General features: G+C 33.1%; 1 protein-coding gene across 5 annotated transcripts in view; it reads left to right on the top strand.

Moving 5' to 3' along the window:
- The window catches only part of LOC142348387 (kappa-type opioid receptor-like), a 53,952-nt gene that overhangs the window by 25,938 nt on the left and 5,326 nt on the right, over nt 1-22,688 (top strand). For all 5 annotated transcript variants that reach the window (XM_075399720.1, XM_075399715.1, XM_075399718.1 and 2 more), the window contains exon 5: nt 21,840-22,005. In XM_075399720.1, coding sequence (XP_075255835.1) covers nt 21,840-22,005 — 166 coding nt within the window. The remainder of the gene's footprint in view (nt 1-21,839; nt 22,006-22,688) is intronic.

Raw genomic sequence — 22,688 nt, 5'->3', positions numbered from 1 at the left:
TGTTTGATCTAGGTATGGAAAGTGGATGAAAAGACCACAATTTATTATAGTTGGTTTTGAAAATAATAATGTTAATGAGCAAACTCATGATGCAAGTACATTTGATGTAATGAATGTTACTGAATGTTATTGTAAGATTGGTAGTGAGTTTTATCCTGAGGATAGAATGAATATTAATTATGGAACCAATAATTTTAATGAGGCTTTTAAAGAGATTGTTAGCTTTAATAAAGATTATAATGGGCTACTACATAATACAAAACCATATATAAATCATAGAACATTCAAAAGTAATTATAGAATATATGTATTCGATACTAGATATCAAAGGGATCATATAGGTCCACAACCAATACAACTTAACTCTAAATTTAGTGCTGCAGTTGCAGATGTTATATGTCATGCATTAGTATTAACTAGAAAGGTTATTAGTGTGAATAGTGAAGGTAATAAGATGGTTGAAGTAATATCATAGATATAATTTAATTCATAGATATATTTATAATTTTAGATATAACTATAGCGATAATTATAATTTTAGATATAACTTTAGCGATAATTTATAATTATAGTATAATATAGTTATTGTTATAATTATATACATAACCATATACTTATACTTATATTCACAGCTAGTCAGCTCTAATTGTTACTCTTGTTTATACCTAACTATTTCTTATTAGTATTAACAAAACCGTTAGCATAAATAATGTCTAATTTCTTTTTATTCTCTAGAGCCAAGCCTCTAGCTTCAAGCTTAATCTTAGCCTTGGGCCTAACCTTAGGCTTGGGTTTAATAACAACAAAAGGATTATACTTTTTAACTTCCATTATTTTTTATATATAGAAATGAGTCTTTTAAATAAGTTCAAAACTAATTCATATTGTGTTGGAGGTAGACATTATAGTGGTACTGTTAATATAAGAGGAGCTATTACTTCAAAAGGTACTAAAATGTTAAAAGGTAATTGTGTTTTAAGTAGAAAGAATAAATCAATGACAGTATCTGATGCAACAATAGAAGCAGAAGGACTTAAAGATTTCTTTAAAAGTGTTGGTAAAGCTACGGTTAATTTTGGAAAGAAAGTTGCTAGTAATCCAGTAAGAGCATTAGAAATAGCAGGTAAAATAGGAAGTGCAGCTGCATCTAGAAACCCTAGAGCTGCTTTATCAGCCACACCTGATTTAATTAAATTTGCAACTACTGGTGAAGGTATAAAAGTAGTACAAAAAGGAAGAGGGTTATACATAGGTAAAAAGAAAAGATAATTATTTCAATAGAATTATGATTATATTATGTTTATGATTATAGCTATGATTATGATTATATTATGATTATATTATGTTTATGATTATGATTACGATTATGATTATATTATGTTTATGATTGTGATTATAACTAAGAATATGATTATCGATAAATATTAAAACTAATATTATTATTACTAAAAACATTGTTATTACTAAGCACTAATATCTTTAATCTAAAAAATACTCAACTTATTCTTCTTGTTCTTCTTATAATCCTCATATAACTTAACAAATTCATTATACTCAACATTATCTATTTTATTATCATTCGTTGATTTAGTATATAGTTTAATAAACTTATCACTAAACTGTTTACTTAAAATGTACATTTGTGAATACTTTATAATTTTATTTCTAATTTTAGTATTAATTGTTTTTGATAATGAACCACAAACAGTTGCTGTAGCAAAAGCTGTTGGTATAGAATTAGCTAATCCTATACCTGTTAATGAAACTGATGTTGTTGTTGCAGTTGTTGCTATTGATGATAATACTATTTCTGTTACCTCAGCTATATTAATATAATTCTTATATCTACTTAACTTCTTATTATAGTTATTAGTTTCAGTTTCATAATAATTTCTAATATCTTTTATAATGTTAATATTGTTGTTAAATTTATTATTAGCTTGAATCTTTTCATTTATGTATTGTTCATTGACGGATGACCAGTTGGGATATAATAATCTCTCACTCGGTGCTGTTGGTGGACTCATTTTCAGCAGTAAAATAAACCCTAATATCTTTCATTATATCCTCTTGTTTAAAATTATAATACTTCTCTAGTCTTTCTTGTTTTCTGTTGTCTACTAGCCCACATCTTCATCATTAATATATGGTTTTCTCTTAAACCTCTCCATCTATCAACACATGCATCAACCAATTGAATATTAGTAATTGATTGATTAAACTTATTGTTATCAAACTCTACTTTTAGTTCATTATATTTAGAAATGGTATCAGCTGAAATTTTATTGGCAAAATGAACAATATTAGTTTCAATTTCAGTCACCTTATTGGCTAATGTGGTTATATAAGATGAGTTAAGAGAAACTAGTCCAACTGTAGCACCATCAATCCATACAGTATCTTTATTGATTGTAGATGATGGCAAACCAATAATGTTTGCATTTAGTCGGTCAATTGTAACTTCTTCAAATTTACCTTTTCCTAGTTCAGTTATGTTTCTATTTAAAATGTCTATCTTATTAGAAGAGGATAATAAGTTATTGTCACAATACTCATTATTAACAACATCTTTTCCATCTATCGGAGGATGTACATTTGTAATTTTATAGGTATCCTTCATATCAATATCATCATTATCTTCTAGGAATAACCCACGAGCCTTACTTAGTGTTAAGTTGTTTGTTGATATTGATGTTGATTAATGTTTAGCTGGATTGAATCTAATTCTTGTCATTATTTATTTTAAGAAATATATTTAATGATTCTAAAACTTTATTATTAGATTCAAAATCAAACTCGGATTTTAATAATTCCTGTTCGTAACATTTACCTTCTATTATCTCACCATTAATATCTTCTATTTTTTATGTTGGTGGATGTGTTTTTAGAACTTCATTCACTTTAAACAATTCTCTATTCCATTTAGAAGTGTAACCTTTAGAGAAGATATTATGTTTATCTACATTTCTTACATAATCACCAACGTTAAGTTTACCCTTAATATTCTTAAACCTAAAAGTGTAATTAACTTTATCAGGACTATTAGAAGCATCAACTGGTGTCATTTTAATTGTTGAGTGAATGCTATTGTTATATGTTACAAAAGCATCATTTAATATTTTTACCCAATTACCATCGCCATGATGAACATAGGTTTATTTATTATGTGTAATAATGTTCTATTGAATCTCTCTATGATTACAGCCTTTAAATCACTATAAGTAGAATATAGCTCTATCCCTGAAGCGGCTTTGCCTTTTCCATATTCTTTAAGTAAAGATTTAAATGTTTTATTGTAAAACTCACTACCTCTATCTACCCATAATTTTTCTGGTTTTCGTCCTTCTGTTAGGATTGTTTTAAAACCATTAGTTATAGATAAACCAGATTTATTCTTTAAAGGAATAGCCCATGCATATTTTGTGATTATATATATAACTGTTAATATAAACTTATAATTACTTAGAGATGACTTATCAATTAAATCAGCTGACCGTGTTTCATCTTTATATAGTGGTATTATTCTTTGTCTTTTAAACTTTGTTATTTGAGGACTGAAGACTTCTTTAGCTAGTTGTTGTTGTTGTTTTTCTAACGTTTTATTTATGGATGTAGTCATCTGCGAAGCAGGTTCCCTGATGGAGGTAGTCATGGTTTCACCTATCAACGAAGTTGTGAGCTTGCTCATTTACCATAATTAAAAACAAAATTATCTAGTTGGTTTTGATTAATAATATGCATAGATAATAGTTGCTTAGATATATCTAGCATTTCATCATGTAACCCATCATGACCAGCTTTTGTTTCTAGTATTAATAATTCTAGTCTTTCTACTAAATTATTTGTGTTGCCATTTAATCCCCTGCCAAATATATCATCTCTTACCTCCATTATACGTTTTATTGTTCTATATCTAGCGCTTTTTTATCCCCTTTTTCTAAATCATATCTAATATCCTTTAAAAACCTTTTAGTTTTGTTTTCATCTTCCTCAACCTTATCATCATATGTTACATTTGATTTAGTAAGAAAATCAGTAAATCCTTCTGAAAACTCATATACATTATCCCTAACTAAAAATGCACCCTGCTCTAGAGTTATATCAACACCGTTCATTTTATATCTCCTACTAGGTAAATCTACGAGTTCTAATTTTAATTGAGGATTAGTTTGAGCCCCCATGTCATGAAGAAATTTAGCTGTTTTTGTATCAACATAAACTGGTGCTATATCTTGAGTTTGCTTTATGGTCCCCTTTAACGTTTCACCAATCTGCGAAGCAGTTTCACCCATCTTGGAAGCAGTTTCATTAAACTGGTAACCGGCTTGCTCGATCTGCGAAGCAGTTTCACCAATCATCATAGTTTGTTTATCTAACTCTGTTCATTGTTTGCGTTTATCTGCGAAGCAGTTTCACTGATAGTTTTGGTTAGAGGATCAAATAACTCTTCTATTTCACCATAATATTCTTGTTGTTTTAATTTATCTTCTAATCTATTTCTTCTGTTTTGTTTTTCTAGATTGTTTATTTCTATAAGTTTATCTAGTTTAGTCATTTGATATGTATTGAAAAATTATAATAAGTGTAAAAAAATGGATAATGAAAACAGCTTCTCTCTTAATCTAAAAAGATGTTTAGCTTGTAAAAGACGTTGTAATACTATAGATGAGTTTATTGATCATATTAAGGAACCAAATCATGATGATTTAATAATTTCAACTTATTCTAAATATGTAGATGGGGCTAAGAAGATAATAAAATTTCTAGAATATAAAAAAAAATATAATAGCTGGAGCTACACTATATAAGAATACAATCATGGGAGACATTATGGAAAAATATATGGGTCAGATAATGATTTATAATATACTAACTACCAACCCTATGGATGTAATGAATGAATTAGGTCTATATTTATTTCTTATAAAAATTAGCAAAGCTCATTATATAATATAATAGCAACTTAAATTAACTTTCTATCATCATTAATGGTTAGTTCTAGAATAATTTTAACCAGTAGGTCTTTGTCTCCATCTAATGATCTGCGAAGCAGTTTGGTAAACCGCGAGCTTTGCTCGTTCACTGATGCTTGGTGGATCATTTTTAATAAATCTCTTTTGAATAGATTTAGATTCTCATCATGAGGATAGCTTTTAATATAATTTACATAATCTTTTATCATCAAATGTGTTTAGACTAATCTTACTTGTTTTTGTTGTTGTCATGTTATCACCAACTTTTTGTATTCTACATTCATCTACTGTTCTCTGTGATTCATTAATGATCATTAATGCATTTCTGATTCATTAATGCATCATAATAATCTATGTGCCTAGCATTATTATGCTTCTTTATTCCTTTTTCTTTAGTGTTTTTAGGATAATTTTTGAAGCTATATGTTTTGGGGGACAATGCTACAAATTCCTCAATAATCCTACTTCCCAGCTCGTGCTTAAACTTGCCGGGGATTTTATTATTAGTTTTTATAGGTATGTCTCGATTACTTAATTTCATATGCTCATCACTAACTTTACCTTCAATATAACTTAATACGAAACTGTCCGTATCCATATAGTGAAGTGTTAGATCTTTGAGGGATGGTTGTAGAACATTATAGAATACATCATACATGTGTAATTTACTTAATTCTAAGATAGTAACACCTACATATACTGGAGAATCATATTCTTTTTTTTTCTTTATATATTCTATTTCGCTATAATCTCTATATCTAGTTATATTCTTAAATGTTGGTTTACTTACACTTTTCATTATCTTTTCTTCATCATGCAAGAACTTACTTTGAAAGAAGTGTAGAGGATTCATGCACATTCTTTCATATAATGAGTTATTCATTAGTTTCCTTACATCCTTTTCTGCTTCAGTTTTAGCTGTTGCTCTTTTATTTGTATTGTTTTGTATATAATCTCTACATATGTAGTCTTGTTAAATTGAATTACTCTATGTATTTTTGTTACTTTTACTCCCATCTTAACATAGAACTTTAACATCCTATAATGAACCATATATTCTGTTTTGTTGTTTTGGTCTAAGATTAATTTCTCTGATCTGTGAAGCAGTTTCCCTGATCTTGCTTTACTTTTCTCTCTTTGTCGGTATCCCAATTCATTATCATTTATCTTTCTCTTATTAGGCATTAGTGCTAACTGTTCTGTTCTCTCTTTATATTCATTAGTATAATCAATATCACAAACTATATAGTAACCATGATCACTATCATCTGGAGTATTCAATATTACATCTAGAGTAGTAGTAGTAATAAACTCAAAATCCTTATAGGTAACTTTTTCATCATTGCACAACCATATAGGTTGTTTGCGTCTATGTACCATATATTTCTATTAATAACTTCATCATTAGTATCTGCGAAGCAGGTTCCCTGATTAGTATTAGTATTAGTACTAGTATTAGTATTAGTATTAGTATTAGTATTAGTATTAGTATTAGTATTAGTATTAGTATTAGTATTAGTATTAGTATTAGTATTAGTATTAGTATTAGTATTAGTATTAGTATTAGTATTAGTATTAGTATTAGTATTAGTATTAGTATTAGTATTAGTATTAGTATTAGTATTAGTATTAGTATTAGTATTAGTATTAGTATTAGTATTAGTATTAGTATTAGTATTAGTATTAGTATTAGTATTAGTATTAGTATTAGTATTAGTATTAGTATTAGTATTAGTATTAGTATTAGTATTAGTATTAGTATTAGTATTAGTATTAGTATTAGTATTAGTATTAGTATTAGTATTAGTATTAGTATTAGTATTAGTATTAGTATTAGTATTAGTATTAGTATTAGTATTAGTATTAGTATTAGTATTAGTATTAGTATTAGTATTAGTATTAGTATTAGTATTAGTATTAGTATTAGTATTAGTATTAGTATTAGTATTAGTATTAGTATTAGTATTAGTATTAGTATTAGTATTAGTATTAGTATTAGTATTAGTATTAGTATTAGTATTAATATTAGTATTAGTATTAGTATTAGTATTAGTATTAGTATTAGTATTAGTATTAGTATTAGTATTAGTATTAGTATTAGTATTAGTATTAGTATTAGTATTAGTATTAGTATTAGTATTAGTATTAGTATTAGTATTAGTATTAGTATTAGTATTAGTATTAGTATTAGTATTAGTATTAGTATTAGTATTAGTATTAGTATTAGTATTATTATTAGTATTAGTATTAGTATTAGTATTAGTATTAGTATTAGTATTAGTATTAGTATTAGTATTAGTATTAGTATTAGTATTAGTATTAGTATTAGTATTAGTATTAGTATTAGTATTAGTATTAGTATTAGTATTAGTATTAGTATTAGTATTAGTATTAGTATCAGTATTAGTATTAGTTTTAGTATCAGTATCAGTATTAGTATTATCATTAATATTAGCATTAGTATTAGTATTACTATCTGCGAAGCAGGTTCCCTGATTATTTATATATCTATCTCCCATTATTCCGCATATACCACCTCGCTTTGCTCCAACAAAATCATCTAGCATTTGTTTATCTTGTTTTGTATCTAATGTTACACCGCTTGACATTAACCAACGATCAAAACTATAACCCGGGAGACTAACGTAATGTAGTGGATTGAGCTTGAACTCTTTCATACTTAGTTTAACATATTCATTCATGCAGTAGTCTAATATTTCCACATCATTTTGTAAATACTCTATAGTTAGATCTTTACCAGTTTTATTACTGTTTTCATTATTAAAGTTATCTACTTCTTCTTGTGTTGGTAATTTATTATGTAGAGAGGATTTAAATTCTTCTATTTTTAGATTAACTATAACTTCTTGGTAGGTAGCTTTGCTACCATTGGCAGCTTCGCTGTCATAATCATCCAAACCAAAGTATTTATATGGATATAATGTTTTAGTTTTACATCCGTATATCTTTGCCATTTGATCTAGAGGCATAGCTAAGAAGTTATAACTGTCTAAGAATTTGAGACAACCAATGTTAAACATCTTAGACTTACCAGCAGCTAGTGGTATGTTATCTACTTTTCTTTTATCATTATTCTGTTTAAAGAGTTCACTGTATAGTAGGTTGAAGTCATAGCCAGAGCCATTATGGAATATTACTGGAATGAAGTTTTGTTTGAAGTTTGTATCTTAGATTACATATTTTACATGCTGGTCCTCTATATTTACCAGTTTCATGACAATGATCTCTTATTTATTAATACATGTTTTGCTGCAGATATGACAAGTGTTATTAGTTTCATGATATAATTTATCTTCTTCTGTGAATATCATCTTTTCATTATGTTTGAAATCATTCTCAGTTTCTATTTCTAACAGATCTCTAGCAAATCTTTTGATGCCGCCTAGACCAAAGTAGTGTTTGAAGTTACCTTGCCAGGTGTAACCCACAGTTATTGGAATATTTTCAGCTACTACATATTTTAAATCATTAGTTGAGACATCGGTGAAACCGCTTCGTGGATCAACATTGCAACACTCTATATCGGCAGTTATAATATTTTTTATATTCTGACGTTTGTGTTCATTTATAAAAGTAATATGTTTTTTCTTAGGACAAACAATCTCTGGTTTGAATGAGTTGTTGCATTCGTGTTTATCATATTTAATTTGTGAGTTAAACCAATAGGTACACCTATTACAATAATAATATCTAATGTTGTTTTTATTTGGTCGTTCTAACAAGGTTTCTATATTTTTTATTAGGGCACAGTGTTCTATTTGACCATTACTCCAATTTAGTGTTCTTACATATTTTCTATCTTTACTAAAATCATCCACTTGTTTAAACAATTCTATTTTACCATTACCACAAGGTGTGTATACCCAAATATTAATATTATACAATTTCTGTATTCTTATTATATAAGCAATATAATCTTCATGTTGTTGTCTTGGTTCAATTAGTTTATCTACGTATTTACTTTCTCGAGTTGCATGGTGTGGGGCGGGATGTAGCCAAGCAGTTATAGTTAGTTGTAAGCAATTGTATTTATAACTACGTATATTTAATATCGATTTAGAGTTTTTGAGATCTGGAGGTAAATCTATATAACTACCAATAGAAGCTTTAGTTGGTTCAATGTTTAACTGAATACTTCCTATTCCAAGAAACTCAAAATCATAACCATAACCCTCATATATTTCCTTTTCGAAATCTAGCCACCGATTGAAGTCACCATATTCATATATCGGTGAAACCGCTTCGCGGATTGCTGTATTATTAATATAATCAGTATTGAAAAATATTTTAGTAGTTTTAACTTCTTCTTTGGTTCTCTTCTTATAATCACATTCAGCCGTGATCTTATATTTAAAACTCTTAATTTTACGAAACTGGTAACAGTCTTTAATTTCTTCTAAAGAGTAATTAGTTGCTTCATCTATATCTTCAATGTAATTCCCACCTTTATCAGTAATATAAAATTCTCTCATGTTCTGACTTGAGTTTATATCGAAGTCTTCTGTGTTTTCTAGATACATGCGATTGTGACTATATGAATGAGTAGTTAGAGCTACTTTACATCTAAATTCTTCATGACATTCTTTACATTCATATCCGTGAAATGGCTTCGCCGATTTAATTCTGGTGTAGATATCCTCTTCAGTTTTAGTTTTAGGTTTGGTGGCTGGTTTAGTTTTAATAAAATAATCATCTTCATCCAAATTTTACACCCTCTCCGAGATTTCCTCTTCTTCAGACTCAAACATTTTCTCCAATAGTTCCTTATGTTTGAGATCGTATGATTGATGCCTGTATAAAGCCTTCTTTGATTCAAAGGATAGATTACAGATATCGCAGAAGTTTATGACACTAGTATTAGTTGATTGAGACATGATGTATTTTTTAGGGAAATAATCAAAAAATAAAATTTCGAAAAATGAAAATGAAATGTAAAAAGTGTATAAATAAACCTTGGAAAGAATGTTGTAATAACTGTAAAGAATTAGAATATTCTTGTTATGTTTGTAAAAATATGGTGAAAGTGAAAGATTATATAGAACATTTGGGATATCATTATTCTGATTCTGATCAATATCTAACATGTAGTATGTGTAACGTTTATAAACATATATCATTATATAGATTTAGAAATAGGAAATGTAGACTATGTATTTATCTTCATAGATATAGATATGGTCACACTAGAAATCAATTTAGAGAGCATGTTTATAAGTATAATATTCAAGAAGACATAGAAAGACACTAATCACTGTGTTTCCACCGATATCAGTGTTTTTGACTGTATACCCATCACAGTGTGTCCTTTTTTGAGAACTGTGAATTTGGTTTTTTTTATCTCACTTAGTTTCATAGTAATTCACATCAGAGTCGGGGGACGTTCACTGGAGTCAGTGAGGAAGGAACCCCAAACCTTCCGTTTGCTAAAGCAACTTAACTAGAGTCGATGATTTAACCACTACACCAAGTGAGACAGGAAGTTTTAGTTTTAGATTGATTAAATATTGATTTGAGGGGATATATGAAAATTTTTATTATTTCAATATTTCTTTCTATTTTTGTTCAAGTTTTTTCGCAAGTTGGTTTTACGTGCTTTTTACACGGTCTCATCTGCGAAGCAGTTTCACTGATTAGTTTTATAGTAGTATCTGGGGACGTCCACCGGAGTCGGTGGGGATAGAACCCAAACTATCCGTCTGATAACAGTTAATTACCAGCTTAACGCTGTACTAGTGGTTTGCACTAAGTGAGACAAGAAATGATAGATTTAAAATATAAAAGAAGTGAATTTAGAGCTAATATATAGTAGTGGATAAAACAAGAGATTCAACAAACAGTAAAATTTGGACCGATTCGACATGCGCGATTAGCGTTAGGAGAAAGGGACAAAATTAACTGGTGGTTGAATCCCTTGTTTTATCCAGTACTTATGAAACTTAAACAAAATCGCAAAGTCGATTATGAAGGGGAAATCGTATTGATTTTCTTTATAAAAAGCGAAAAATTGTTCTTGTTTTTTAAAGTGCCCAATTTTTTTTCGAAAAATGTTTTTTATCTAAGTTCAAACGAATAAAGAATCTTTTTTAATTTTTTGGTTTAAGCATATTTCAGTCTAACTCTTTGATGATTTCTTGAGAATGACGTAAAGAAAACTGTAGACAAAACAGGTTTCAATTAAATTGGAAATAATTATCTTAGCAATAATTACATTCTGTTATCAAAGGAAAAACAATTCAATAAACTGATGTTCCGGCATCAATCAACGAATAAAAATTGTTTTGCAGTGTCCAATTAAAGCGTTGGCCACAACCGTGTAAATCCACAATTGAAACTGTATCAAAATCAATACTTACTTATTCAGAATTTCTCATCAGTTTAATTAACTTCTGCTTTTTGATTTTTGTACAGTTTAAACAGAGATTTCAATAATTGTGTTTTGGCCAAATTTCAAGACCAGTAAATATTTTCATTTTTTCTCAAAACAAAATCTACGATAAATTTTTCGGTCCTACTACATTGAGATAGAGTTGAAGGCGAATTTTTGTGAACTCTGGCGTACCAAAAAACTGACATTGTTAAATTTCTGAAGCAGTACTGATGTGCAAAAGGATTCAGACGAGCATAACATTAATTTACACTTGCAGTTGTTTAAGAGCTAACAAACGGATGGGAATATTCATTATTTCATGCCGATTAATAAAGAAAAAATAATAAAAATCTAATATGTGAGTCGCACTTCAACGCAATGGTGAACATGGCTCCTATCTTCACGTTCCTATCTTAACGATCCTTAAACATGCAGCCTACACGACCATGCTTAAGTGGCTGATCTGCAAATGTTTTTTTTGCTCAGCATACAGCTTGAAAAAACAAGCGAGACACAAAGCCATCGACCAATATTTCTCGTATGTAGCCAGTTAAATAGACAACAGAAACAGGCATCGGTAGCGCAGGGGATTAGACCTGTAACTGTGAGGCGAGGGGCATGGGTTCGAGCCCGACTTGGTGCGAAAAATGGCTTCTGTTATTTTTGTCTCAAAAATGGTGAATATTATTTTTTATCCACTACTGTGTTTCCTACTTGCTCCATTCTTTATTTTCCTTCTTGTTGATTCTATTATATCTAATATATTAAATGTAAGTCGCACTTGAACGTTTTAACAATCCTTAAACATGCAGCCTACACGGCCATGCTTACGTGCCTGATCTGCCATTGTTTTTTCGCTCATTAAGCATACAGATCAGCAAAGACAAGCGAGACAAAAAGCCATTGACCATTATTTTTCGTATGTAGCCGGTTCGATAGACAACAGAAACAGGTGTTCGTAGCGCAACCTTCCTCTTTCTTTGCTTTCATTTGTTAGTTGTATCTTCTTTTCGTTCTTTTGTTTATTCCTTCATCTTTTGTTTTATTCTCCATTTCATTCTCTCCCTCTCATCTGTTATATTACAGTAAAATCGCACTTGAACGCAATGGTTATCACCGCTCCAGCTTCTGTTTTTGGCTCAAAAATGGTGAATCTTGTTTTTCATCAACTACTGTGTTTCCTTCTTGCTCCCTTCTTTCTTTGCCTTCTAATAATTATTTTTCTATTTCTAATATATTAAATACAAGTCGCACTCGAAAGCAATGGTTAACAACGCTCCTATCTTCACAACTTTTAACGATCGTTAAACATGCAGCCTACACGAACACGCTTAATTTCCTGATCTGCAAATGTTTTTGTACTAATTGACCTTTCAGCCTAGCAAATTCGAGCGAGACAAAAAGCCATTGGTCAAAATTGTGCTTATGTAGAAATTTCAATAGAAAGTAGGCATCGGTAGCGTAAGTGGTTAGGCCTATGGCTGTTAAACGAGGGGCATGGTTTCAACTACAGGCTGATAAAGACGCATAATTTCCGGTGGAAAACTGGGAAGTTGGTTCTTTTTCCGTTCTTTTTTTCTTTCCGCTTAATGTTTATTCATTGTTCTTTCTTTCTTCTTTATTTCTTTCTCCCTCTCTCTTTCTCTTTCTCTCTCCTTATCTCTTTGTGCAATTCTTCTTTTTCTCTTTTTTTCCTTATTTTCTCTTTCTTTTTTCGCTTACTCCTCCTTCTCTCTTTCTCTTTCTCCATTTTTTGTTTTTTCTAGTTATTCGCTCTGCTTTCACTTGATTTTCTTTTTTTTCTTTTGCTCTTCTCTTCTTTCTTTTTGCTTTTTTTTCATTTTACTTCTCTTGCTTTTCCCGTCTTTTTCTTTGGTTTTTCTCCTTTTCTCTATTTCGCTTTGTGTTCGCTCTTTCTTTTTTTTCTCAATCTTTTCTCTCGTTCTTTGCTGTCCCTCTTTTGTTGATCTTTTGGACCTTATCTTCTTTCCTGACCCTCTTTAGTATCTCATTTCATTTTTTAAAACATGCGTTTTGAAACGCTCTATACTTCCATATTTTGCGCTCATAAAGCATGCCGCAATTCAAAAACAAGCGAACCTAACCTGACCAATATTGTGCTGATATGGAAATGATTTGCTGTTTTAGGCGAAAACACATTCTGCAGACGTTCAGTCTTTTGTATACACATAAGGTTATACACATCGTGAATTAGACTAGCTTGGACATTTATTGAACAATATTGTCGAAGTTTGATTTAGATTACTGAGGCGTTGGCCGGGACGGATTTGTAGAACTCATAAGAATAAACTCAATAGAAATTGTTGTAACCAGATATTGTAAGTTAGAGAATTTAGGTCAAATTAGATAAGTTAACAAGGTGTTTGAAATAAGCATTCTTTTGTAAAGGGTTATTGTATCGAAGGCGCCAGAGAAAGGAGTTGAGTGATATATCTTAAATCAACAAATTGATGAACAGAAGCCTATTGAGCTGTCGATATATTTCATTTACTTAGCAAAGTTGTGTCTGTTTACCAGGCCAAAGTCGAAATGAGTGGTTGGACTTTAGAAGAAAACTAGAGAGCGAACATTTGAAGTGAACTAGATACTTTGAACAGAATGGGAAATTCAATTTGAACCAAACTAAAAGTGTGATTTCGGATTTACAAAATAATGGGCATCCCCAAACCTTGTACCCTCAACTCTGTAAGTTTTATTCGTCATTGGATTTTGAAATTTTGTGGGGAATTTCATCTAATGATTGTCCAAATATAATAGGGATGAACGGCCGGTTAAACTTTTTTAGATCAGATTCATTAGCACGGGAAAGGGGGTTATTCGACGGTTTTTAAAATTTTAAGTAAAAATTTGATAGTGTATGGATGAATTAACGGTATAAAGCAGTCGTACTAGCATGTACTGGTGCAGTAATGTATTGGATAATCATGGGAATGGTTTCGAAAAATGTGGAAGAAATTTATTAGAGTTTTGTTGACTTAAAGTAAATAAAAAGGCAATTTATCAGTTTTCCAAATACCCTCCCGGTAAAAAGTTGTCCGACCCCCCCTGGGATGGGAAGGAGTTATTGGTTGATAACTGGTCAAAGATGGGGAGGTACCCCTAGTGGTCCTCTATTGCGAGAATAATTTTCAGGCCAATCCGTCCACCCACCCTCCAGCTATGAACACCGGAAGTAGTGTGATTTGAAGGTTTTTAGGTATTTTACTGTGAAAAATGAATGTTTGAGTCAGAAATAAGGCGATTAATCAATTGTAATGTCCTGCACGTATGAATTAATGTTTTTGCATGATCTTGGGAAGGGTTTAGGATGTAAAATGGCGATTTTTGAGTTTATTGGTATTTATCACAGGAATGTAGTTAGCACCTAAATTGAAATAGTATTTTTTCGAAAAGTTAACGTCGGATTGACCTGAAAATTGGGGGATAGACTAATTTGGGTACGAGGAATCCGATTCTAATGTCAGATCTGACCCCCACACCAACCTGCACGGAACCAGCGCACGCCGGTGCTGCGGAACGTAAAATTTGACTTGCTCGTGGAGTATTGGTAGTAGCCCTATGATTTTTGGAGGGTTAGTGTAACTTTTCAAGGGCTTTCGATTGGTGGTATTTTCAATCCCAGATTCCGGCCGGAAGTCCACGCTTCGGGACAACCCGAGTGCCAAAAACCGGAAATTCGCTTTTTTGAGCGGCCGAATGACTTTGAAATGTTATTAAAATGATAACCTGAGACAGTTAGTGACAAAAAATAACCACCCCGGTCAATTTTGACGAACTCAGATTTTTCGGGTTTCGGCACCCACGACTCGTTAAAAACTTTTAAATTGCCAACGACTCGCAACGGCTGATCCGTTGGTCCTGAAACTTGGCAGGCAAGTTGGTGGCACCCTATAGTTACTATAAAACGTTACCCGAAGACGTTTTGACACCTACTTCGCAAGTTATTAAGTTTGGAACTTTGGGGTCATCCGGGAGGTCGATGAAAAATGTGCGCGGTTATTAATCGTGTTCTAGTGGGAGTTAAGCTATGAAATTTTGTGGGTAGGTGCAACTGTGATAGGATTTTCCATGAAAATAATTAGTTTTTATCAACTTGACCACGAATCTTTGATGATTGACCCCCGATTGACTCCTGGAGGTCAAATTGTGGGCTTTTAGGAATATTAGAATTTTCGGCATGTATAATTACAGGGAATTGCATGAAATGCTGAGAAAGCTCAGAATGGCGATTGCTCTTAGCTTTGGGGTTGAGTTTAGTTATTTATTCAACACATGATTTTTGACATGGATTGATTGCAGCTAATTATTTTTATAGTGGAAATAGAGGTTTAAGAATTTTTCAGACCGAATTTCAATGTTTACTAAGCAATCACTGATTGACATGTCAAGTGCATACATGAGATAAAGTGGAGTGGATTTGTTTACATAAGAGTCCAAAGTTCGTGTACTTAAGATAAGGAGAATGTTCAACAATAGTTGGAAGCAGTTGAATGACAGAGCATAGTTTGATATTGGTTGTTTGTATAGCAAACAAAACCCTCCTACAGAATGTGACCAATTCAAGTGCAAGTTGCAAGTTTTACTTAAGAGATTAAGGTTTGTTTGCTTAAGATAAGAGCGTATTGGTTGAGTCAAAATTGAAGTAACACAGAGGAGAGAGAGAGAGAGAGAGAGAGAGAGAAAATACTGAGCTAGTGAGCAGTTGGTTTAGTGGGACTAAACTTAAAATTGTCAGTAAAGCTGCAAGACCAGTTAGGAAACTGTGAGCAGCTTGGTTAATTATATTGCGAGTGAATCACGATAAAATTTTGAACTTATCCAAATTTTTTGCAGTTGAATTTGTCTCAAGTTGTTAGTTGATTGAGAGTTGCATCTCTTTACTGTGGATTCTACATTTGTGCTGGTGTTCTCTATTCAATTTAACGTCTTTTGGGACAAAGCTTTTTTAACAGTCTGCAAGAGTGAACGAGGGGAAAAACTCGGAAAAGAGACAAGGTAGCGCTTGCTTCATCATTTTCTTTTAAACCTTCGGTGTTGGTTATAGTTAAGTTTGATCGATCTTCTGGGCGACAAATTCCCCTCATTGTTAGCCTAGTTAGAAATTCAGAAGACGACAGTGGCGCTCCTGGGTGGGCTTCGTTTCTTTGTTACATTTTGCTGTGGATTATTTTCTGATTATTTGGAGAGCGTGCGATATTTTTTGTCGGTGAAACTGCTGAGAGCACAACGAAATTTGACTTACATTTTAAAATTGGGTTACCAATATTTTGATTATGTTTGGTTATCAATTGGTGAAGCGTTTTCCTTCACCAGGCTACGAAACTTGGGAGGTTTGGCGCGAACATTATTTGAGCACTGGCTTGAAGTTGAGATGGACTGAAGAAGAGATGATGAAATGGTTACCTACAAAATTGTGTGGGTGGGCCTTGAATGCAGTAAGTGATTTAACAAGAGGTTATTGGCGGTCGACTCCAGGGAAGCAAGCATGGACACTGGCAGAGACGTTGTATCAGTTTGATATACGCTTGTCCGACAATCCACTTCTTTTTGAGCGAAGCTATAATATGTTCGTTAGAGGGAAAGCGGGAAGTAGGGCAAAATTCATTGGAACCAGTGACACTTTGGATCAGAGAACGGGACAGCAGTATGCTCAAGGGCACGTAATTGATACAAGTAGTAGCGTTGATACTTCTTTAATGAATGAAATTCGGCCGCCCGGCAAAAGTTCTGAAGGGTTTGGCATTGGGTCCAGCTGTGGTGTCTCAAGAAAAGAAGCCTTTAGTGAAGATCTGTTCGGAGAAGTGGCAGATAAGAGAGTTGCTGAAAGTGGTAGTGGAATAAGAATTCCAGATTGCGGCGATGAAGTGCAAAATGGAACTGAGGCGGAGTTCACGGAGGAAGTTTGTGGTCAAACAAATGAGCAAATTTCTAGAGCAGCACTGAGAGAATATGAAAACAGTGGATTCAGAGAAATTCTGACAGAAGAAAAAGTCATTGAGCAGAGAGTTGAGTCTTGTGGACCAGTTGAGCAACTTGCTACGGAAAACAATTGTTTACTGTCACCAGAGTCTGAGGAGATAAGCGATGAACAGTCGGATGATGACTATTTGTTTGAAGATGCTTCGGATACAGATTTTTCGGATGTAGAGGAATTTGATGACAACGATTCGAGAAGCGAGACAGGTTTTGCTGGGAGTTTGATTTCAGTAGCATGCGAAAATGTAACTGCATTAGCGATCAATTTTGGCGGTGGGATCAAAAGCTAGCAGAAACGATATGTTAGGAGCCTGGGACTTGATGGAGTTAAAGACAGGAGGGTCATACCAGAAGTTCTGCTATTCAAGAAATGTGGGTGATGAGACACAATTGTGTACAACTGAGTGCACTGTGGACACTGGAGAATTGGACAAGTTCAGGAGGAACTGATGGGCAGTTGGTAGGTGAAACACAGAAGGTTCAAAACGATAAGGCAGCAGGTGACCGCAGTGATTTTGCACAGTTGAGAAAGGAGCTGGAGGAATGGGTGCAATCGCAATTGAATGAAAATCAGCTTAATGGTAGTTTTTCGGTCGAACCAACGGATGAGCATCAAGGGGACAGTACTGGAGTTGACAGAACAGGGAAATACTATCAGAAGTCAATGGTTACAGGTTTGAGCGATTGGGTTCATGATGATCAACAGCCTAGGAGGGAGGACTCTAGCGTGTTTTCGTTGGAAGTTGAGAAGAAAGTGGATAGAACGATTGCATCACGATTTCCGGAGATTGCAAGGCTGTTGCTGGAAAACGCAGCATTGAGCCAGAAGGAGAGGTGGAGCCGTTTGGAAGCATCAGGACAGCAGTCGTGGCAGGACTACAGAAGAAATGTCAACAACAGTGGAAGAAGAGGTGGACATCCATTCAAACATCAGAAGAAGAAGGCTTTCATGTACAGATGCACGATTGTATGATGAGAGGGACGTTGACAGCTGAGTTATTCAAGCCTTTTTTTTATCAATTTTTGCCTACATTGTTTTTATTCGGTTTATTAGGACAATTTGATCAAGCACTATAGCCGTAAGGAAAAATTTAAGGAACTATAGCCGTAAGGTAAAAAAAGAGGGAAAGTTGTAGATTTGGTAGATCTAATTTTAGGATTTCTCTTTTTTTTTTAATTTTAAGTGATTTTAGGGTTCCCAGGGAGGATGTTTGTCAGAGGCAATAGAGTTTGATCAAGAATCAATGTTGATGAATTACGTAGAATATGTTAAAATGTGAAAAATGAGAAAGTGTTTTCAAATCTGATTTAATCAACCGCTATTCAAATTTTGGTGCAGTTAGTTTATTTTAACCCGGAGCTAAACATAGGTGGTTCACTTCACCAGGTCGACTATTACTAAAGTACGTAGGAGTAAGTTTATCGGGTCACAGGATAAGGTTTTGCAACTATTCGGGAGAATAATAATCTAGGAGGGAGGAGTGTAGAACTCATAAGAATAAACTCAATAGAAATTGTTGTAACCAGATATTGCAAGTTAGAGAATTTAGGTCAAATTAGATAAGTTAATAAGGTGTTTGAAATAAGCATTCTTTCGTAAAGGGTTATTGTATCGAAGGCGCCAGAGAGGAGAGTTGAGTGCTATATCTTAAACAAACAAATTGATGAACAGAAGCCTATTGAGCTGTCGATATATTTCATTTACTTAGCAAAGTTGTGTCTGTTTATCAGGCCAAAGTCGAAATGAGTGATTGGACTTTAGAAGAAAACTAGAGAGCGAACATTTGAAGTGAACTAGATACCTTGAACAGAATTGTAATTTCAATTTGAACCAAACTAAAAGTGTGATTTCGGATTTACAAAATAATGGGCATCCCCAAACCTTGTACCCTCAATTCTGTAAGTTTTATTCGTCATTGGATTTTGAAATTTTGTGGGGAATTTCCTCTAATGATTGTCCAAATATAATAGGGATGAACTGCCGGTTAAACTTTTTTCGATCAGATTCATTTGCACGGGAAAGGGGGTTATTCGACGGTTTTTAATATTTTAAGTAAAAATTTGATAGTGTATGGATGATTTAACGGTATAAAGCAGTCGTACTAGCATGTACTGGTGCAGTAATGTATTGGATAATCATGGGAATAGTTTAGAAAGTTGTGGAAGAAATTTATGAGAGTTTTGTTGACTTAAAGTAAATAAAAAGGCAATTTATCAGTTTTCCAAATACCCTACCGGTAAAAAGATTTCCGACCCCCCCTGGGATGGGAAGGAGTTATTGGTTGATAACTGGTAAATGATGGGGAGGTACCCCTAGTGGTCCTCTATTGCGAGAATAATTTTCAGGCGAATCCGACCACCCACCCTCCAGCTATTAACACCGGAAGTAGTGTGATTTGAAGGTTTTTAGGTATTTTACTGTGAAATATGAATGTTTGAGTCAGAAATAAGGCGATTAATCAATTGTAATGTCCTGCACGTATGAATTAATGTTTTTGCATGATCTTGGGAAGGGTTTAGGATGTAAAATGGCGATTTTTGAGTATATTGGTAATTATCACAGGAATGTAGTTAGCACCTAAATTGAAATAGTATTTTTTCGAAAAGTTAACGTCGGATTGACCTGAAAATTGGGGGATAGACTAATTTGGGTACGAAGAATCCGATTCTAATGTCAGATCTGACCCCACACCAACCTGCACGGAACCAGCGCACGCCGGTGCTGCGGAACGTAAAATTTGAATTGCTCGTGGAGTATTGGTAGTAGCCCTATGATTTTTGGAGGGTTAGTGTAACTTTTCAAGGGCTTTCGTTTGGTGGTATTTTCAGTACCAGATTCCGGCCGGAAGTCGTTGCTTCGGGATAACCCGAGTGCCGAAAACCGGAAATTGGCTTTTTTGAGCGGCCGAATGACTTTGAAATGGTATTGATATGATAACCTGAGACAGTTAGTGACAAAAAATAACCACCCCGGTCAATTTTGACGAACTCGAATTTTTCGGGTTTCGGCACCCACGACTCGTTAAAAATTTTTAAATTGCAAACGACTCGCAACGGCTGATCCGTTGGTCATGAAACTTGGCAGGCAATTTGGTGGCACCCTATAGTTACTACAAAAATTTACCCGAAGACGTTTTGACCACTACTTCGCAAGTTATTAAGTTTGGAAATTTGGGGTCATCCGGGCGGTCGATGAAAAGTGTGCGCGGTTATTAATCGTGTTCTGGTGGGAGTTAAGCTATGAAATTTTTTGGGTAGGTGCAACTGTGATAGGATTTTCCATGAAAATAATTAGTTTTTATCAACTTGACCACGAATCTTTGATGATTGACCCCTGATTGACCCCTGGAGGTCAAATTGTGGGCTTTTAGGAATTTTAGAATTTTTGGCATGTATAATTACAGGGAATTGCATGAAATGCTGAGAAAGCTCAGAATGGCGATTGCTCTTAGCTTTGGGGTTGAGTTTAGTTATTTATTCAACACATGGTTTTTGACAGGGATTGATTGCAGCTAATTAATTTTATAGCGGAAATAGAGGTATAAGAACTTTTCAGACCGAAATTCAATGTTTACTGAGCAATCACTGATTGACATGTCAAGTGCATATATGAGATAAATTGGAGGGGTTTGTTTACATAAGAGTCCAAAGTTCGTGTACTTAAGATAAGGAGAATGTTCAACAATGGTTGGAAGCAGTTGAATGACAGAGCATAGTTTGATATTGGTTGTTTGCATAGCAAACAAAACCCTCTTACAGAATGTGACCATTTCGAGTGTAAGTTGCAATGTTTACTTAAGAGATTAAGGTTTGTTTGCTTAAGATAAGAGCGTATTGGTTGAGTATAAATTGAAGTAACAGAGGAGAGAGAGAGAGAGAGAGAGAAAATACTGAGCTAGTGAGCAGTTGGTTTAGTGGGACTAAACTCAAAATTGTCAGTAGAGCTGCAAGACCAGTTAGGAAACTGTGGGCAACTTGGTTAATTATATTGCGAGTGAATCACGATAAAACATTGAACTTATCCAAAATTTTTGCAGTTGATTTTGTCTCAAGTTGTTAGCTGATTGAGAGTTGCATCTCTTTACTGTGGATTCTACATTTGTGCTGGTGTTCTCTATTCAATTTAACGTCTTTTGGGAGAAATCATTTTTAACAGCCTGCAAGAGTGAACGAGGGGAAAAACTCGGAAAAGAGACAAGGTAGCGCTTGCTTCATCATTTTCTTTTAAACCTTCGGTGTTGGTTATAATTAAGTTTGATCGATCTTCTGGGCGACAACTCCCCCTCATTGTTAGCCTAGTTAGAAATTCAGAAGACGACAATATTTTTTTTCAAAAGAATACATTTATTATGCTTCAGACTCTTCCTCGTTCAAACGTTTTCCAAAAACCAGCAAACGCTGATAAACCAAATTAAAATTAAAAGGTTCTTATGATATGTATGTTGATGAGTTGATTAATATATTTTTTATGGTGTACTTAGGTGGACGGAGAGTGTGTGTTGGAGTTTGGGAATGTGGTACCAGAGATGCTTCTATTTGTGTATCTCAATGTGCAGATCTATATCCTGTACTTCATAGTGCCTGGATTCTTCATTCTCACATTCTCTATCCTATTCATGATACATCTCAACACTGCCAGATCTAAATGTTCAATACCTATATCAATATTCCACATTCTCACAATTTTTTCTGTCCCAGCACTCTTTATAAAATCTCTATTTAACCGCTTCCTTCCCCTTTTGATGGCTTGCTTGTCTACTCTTTTGGACCCCGGGAAAACAAACTGTTAAGAAAGTTTGCAGTTAAGCAATGAGAAGGTAGATCGCTTCGCTTGACTTACAGACAGTTTAGTTTACACCTGCAGTTCAAATAGAAATATTTTAAAATCTGTTAAAGCTAACCACGGCATATTATTTTAATTCATAGTTTTATCTCTATTTAACTATGGATAGGATCTGATAAACTGTCATCTTTTTTCCAGAATTTTTCTCCTTTGAGATTGAGCCAGTTACTTTTTCGGGCGACACCGCGCTATTTTTTGTATTTGTAAATAACAAATAAGCAATTTTTTTTAATTACAAATGAAGCAATTACAAATGTAGTAATTAAAGGTACTACCCGAGTTGAGGAGAGTTTTTCACTTGTAAGAAATCGCCCTCTTTTCGTCGTTTTGTTACACAAAAAACCTTCAAAGCCCTTATGTGATAATCGTCGTTCTCCACTTATAAGAAATTATCATTTTTTCGTCGTTTTTTGTCGTTTCTTACAAGTGGATCGTAGTTATCGTCGTTTCTTACATGTGAATAGGTGAATAGTCATTTTTCGTCGTT

This window comes from Convolutriloba macropyga, chromosome 10, assembly GCF_964194025.1.
Source record: "Convolutriloba macropyga chromosome 10, txConMacr16.3, whole genome shotgun sequence".
Taxonomy (NCBI): Eukaryota; Metazoa; Xenacoelomorpha; order Acoela; family Convolutidae; genus Convolutriloba; species Convolutriloba macropyga.
This window is presented reverse-complemented; position numbering and strand designations above follow the sequence as displayed.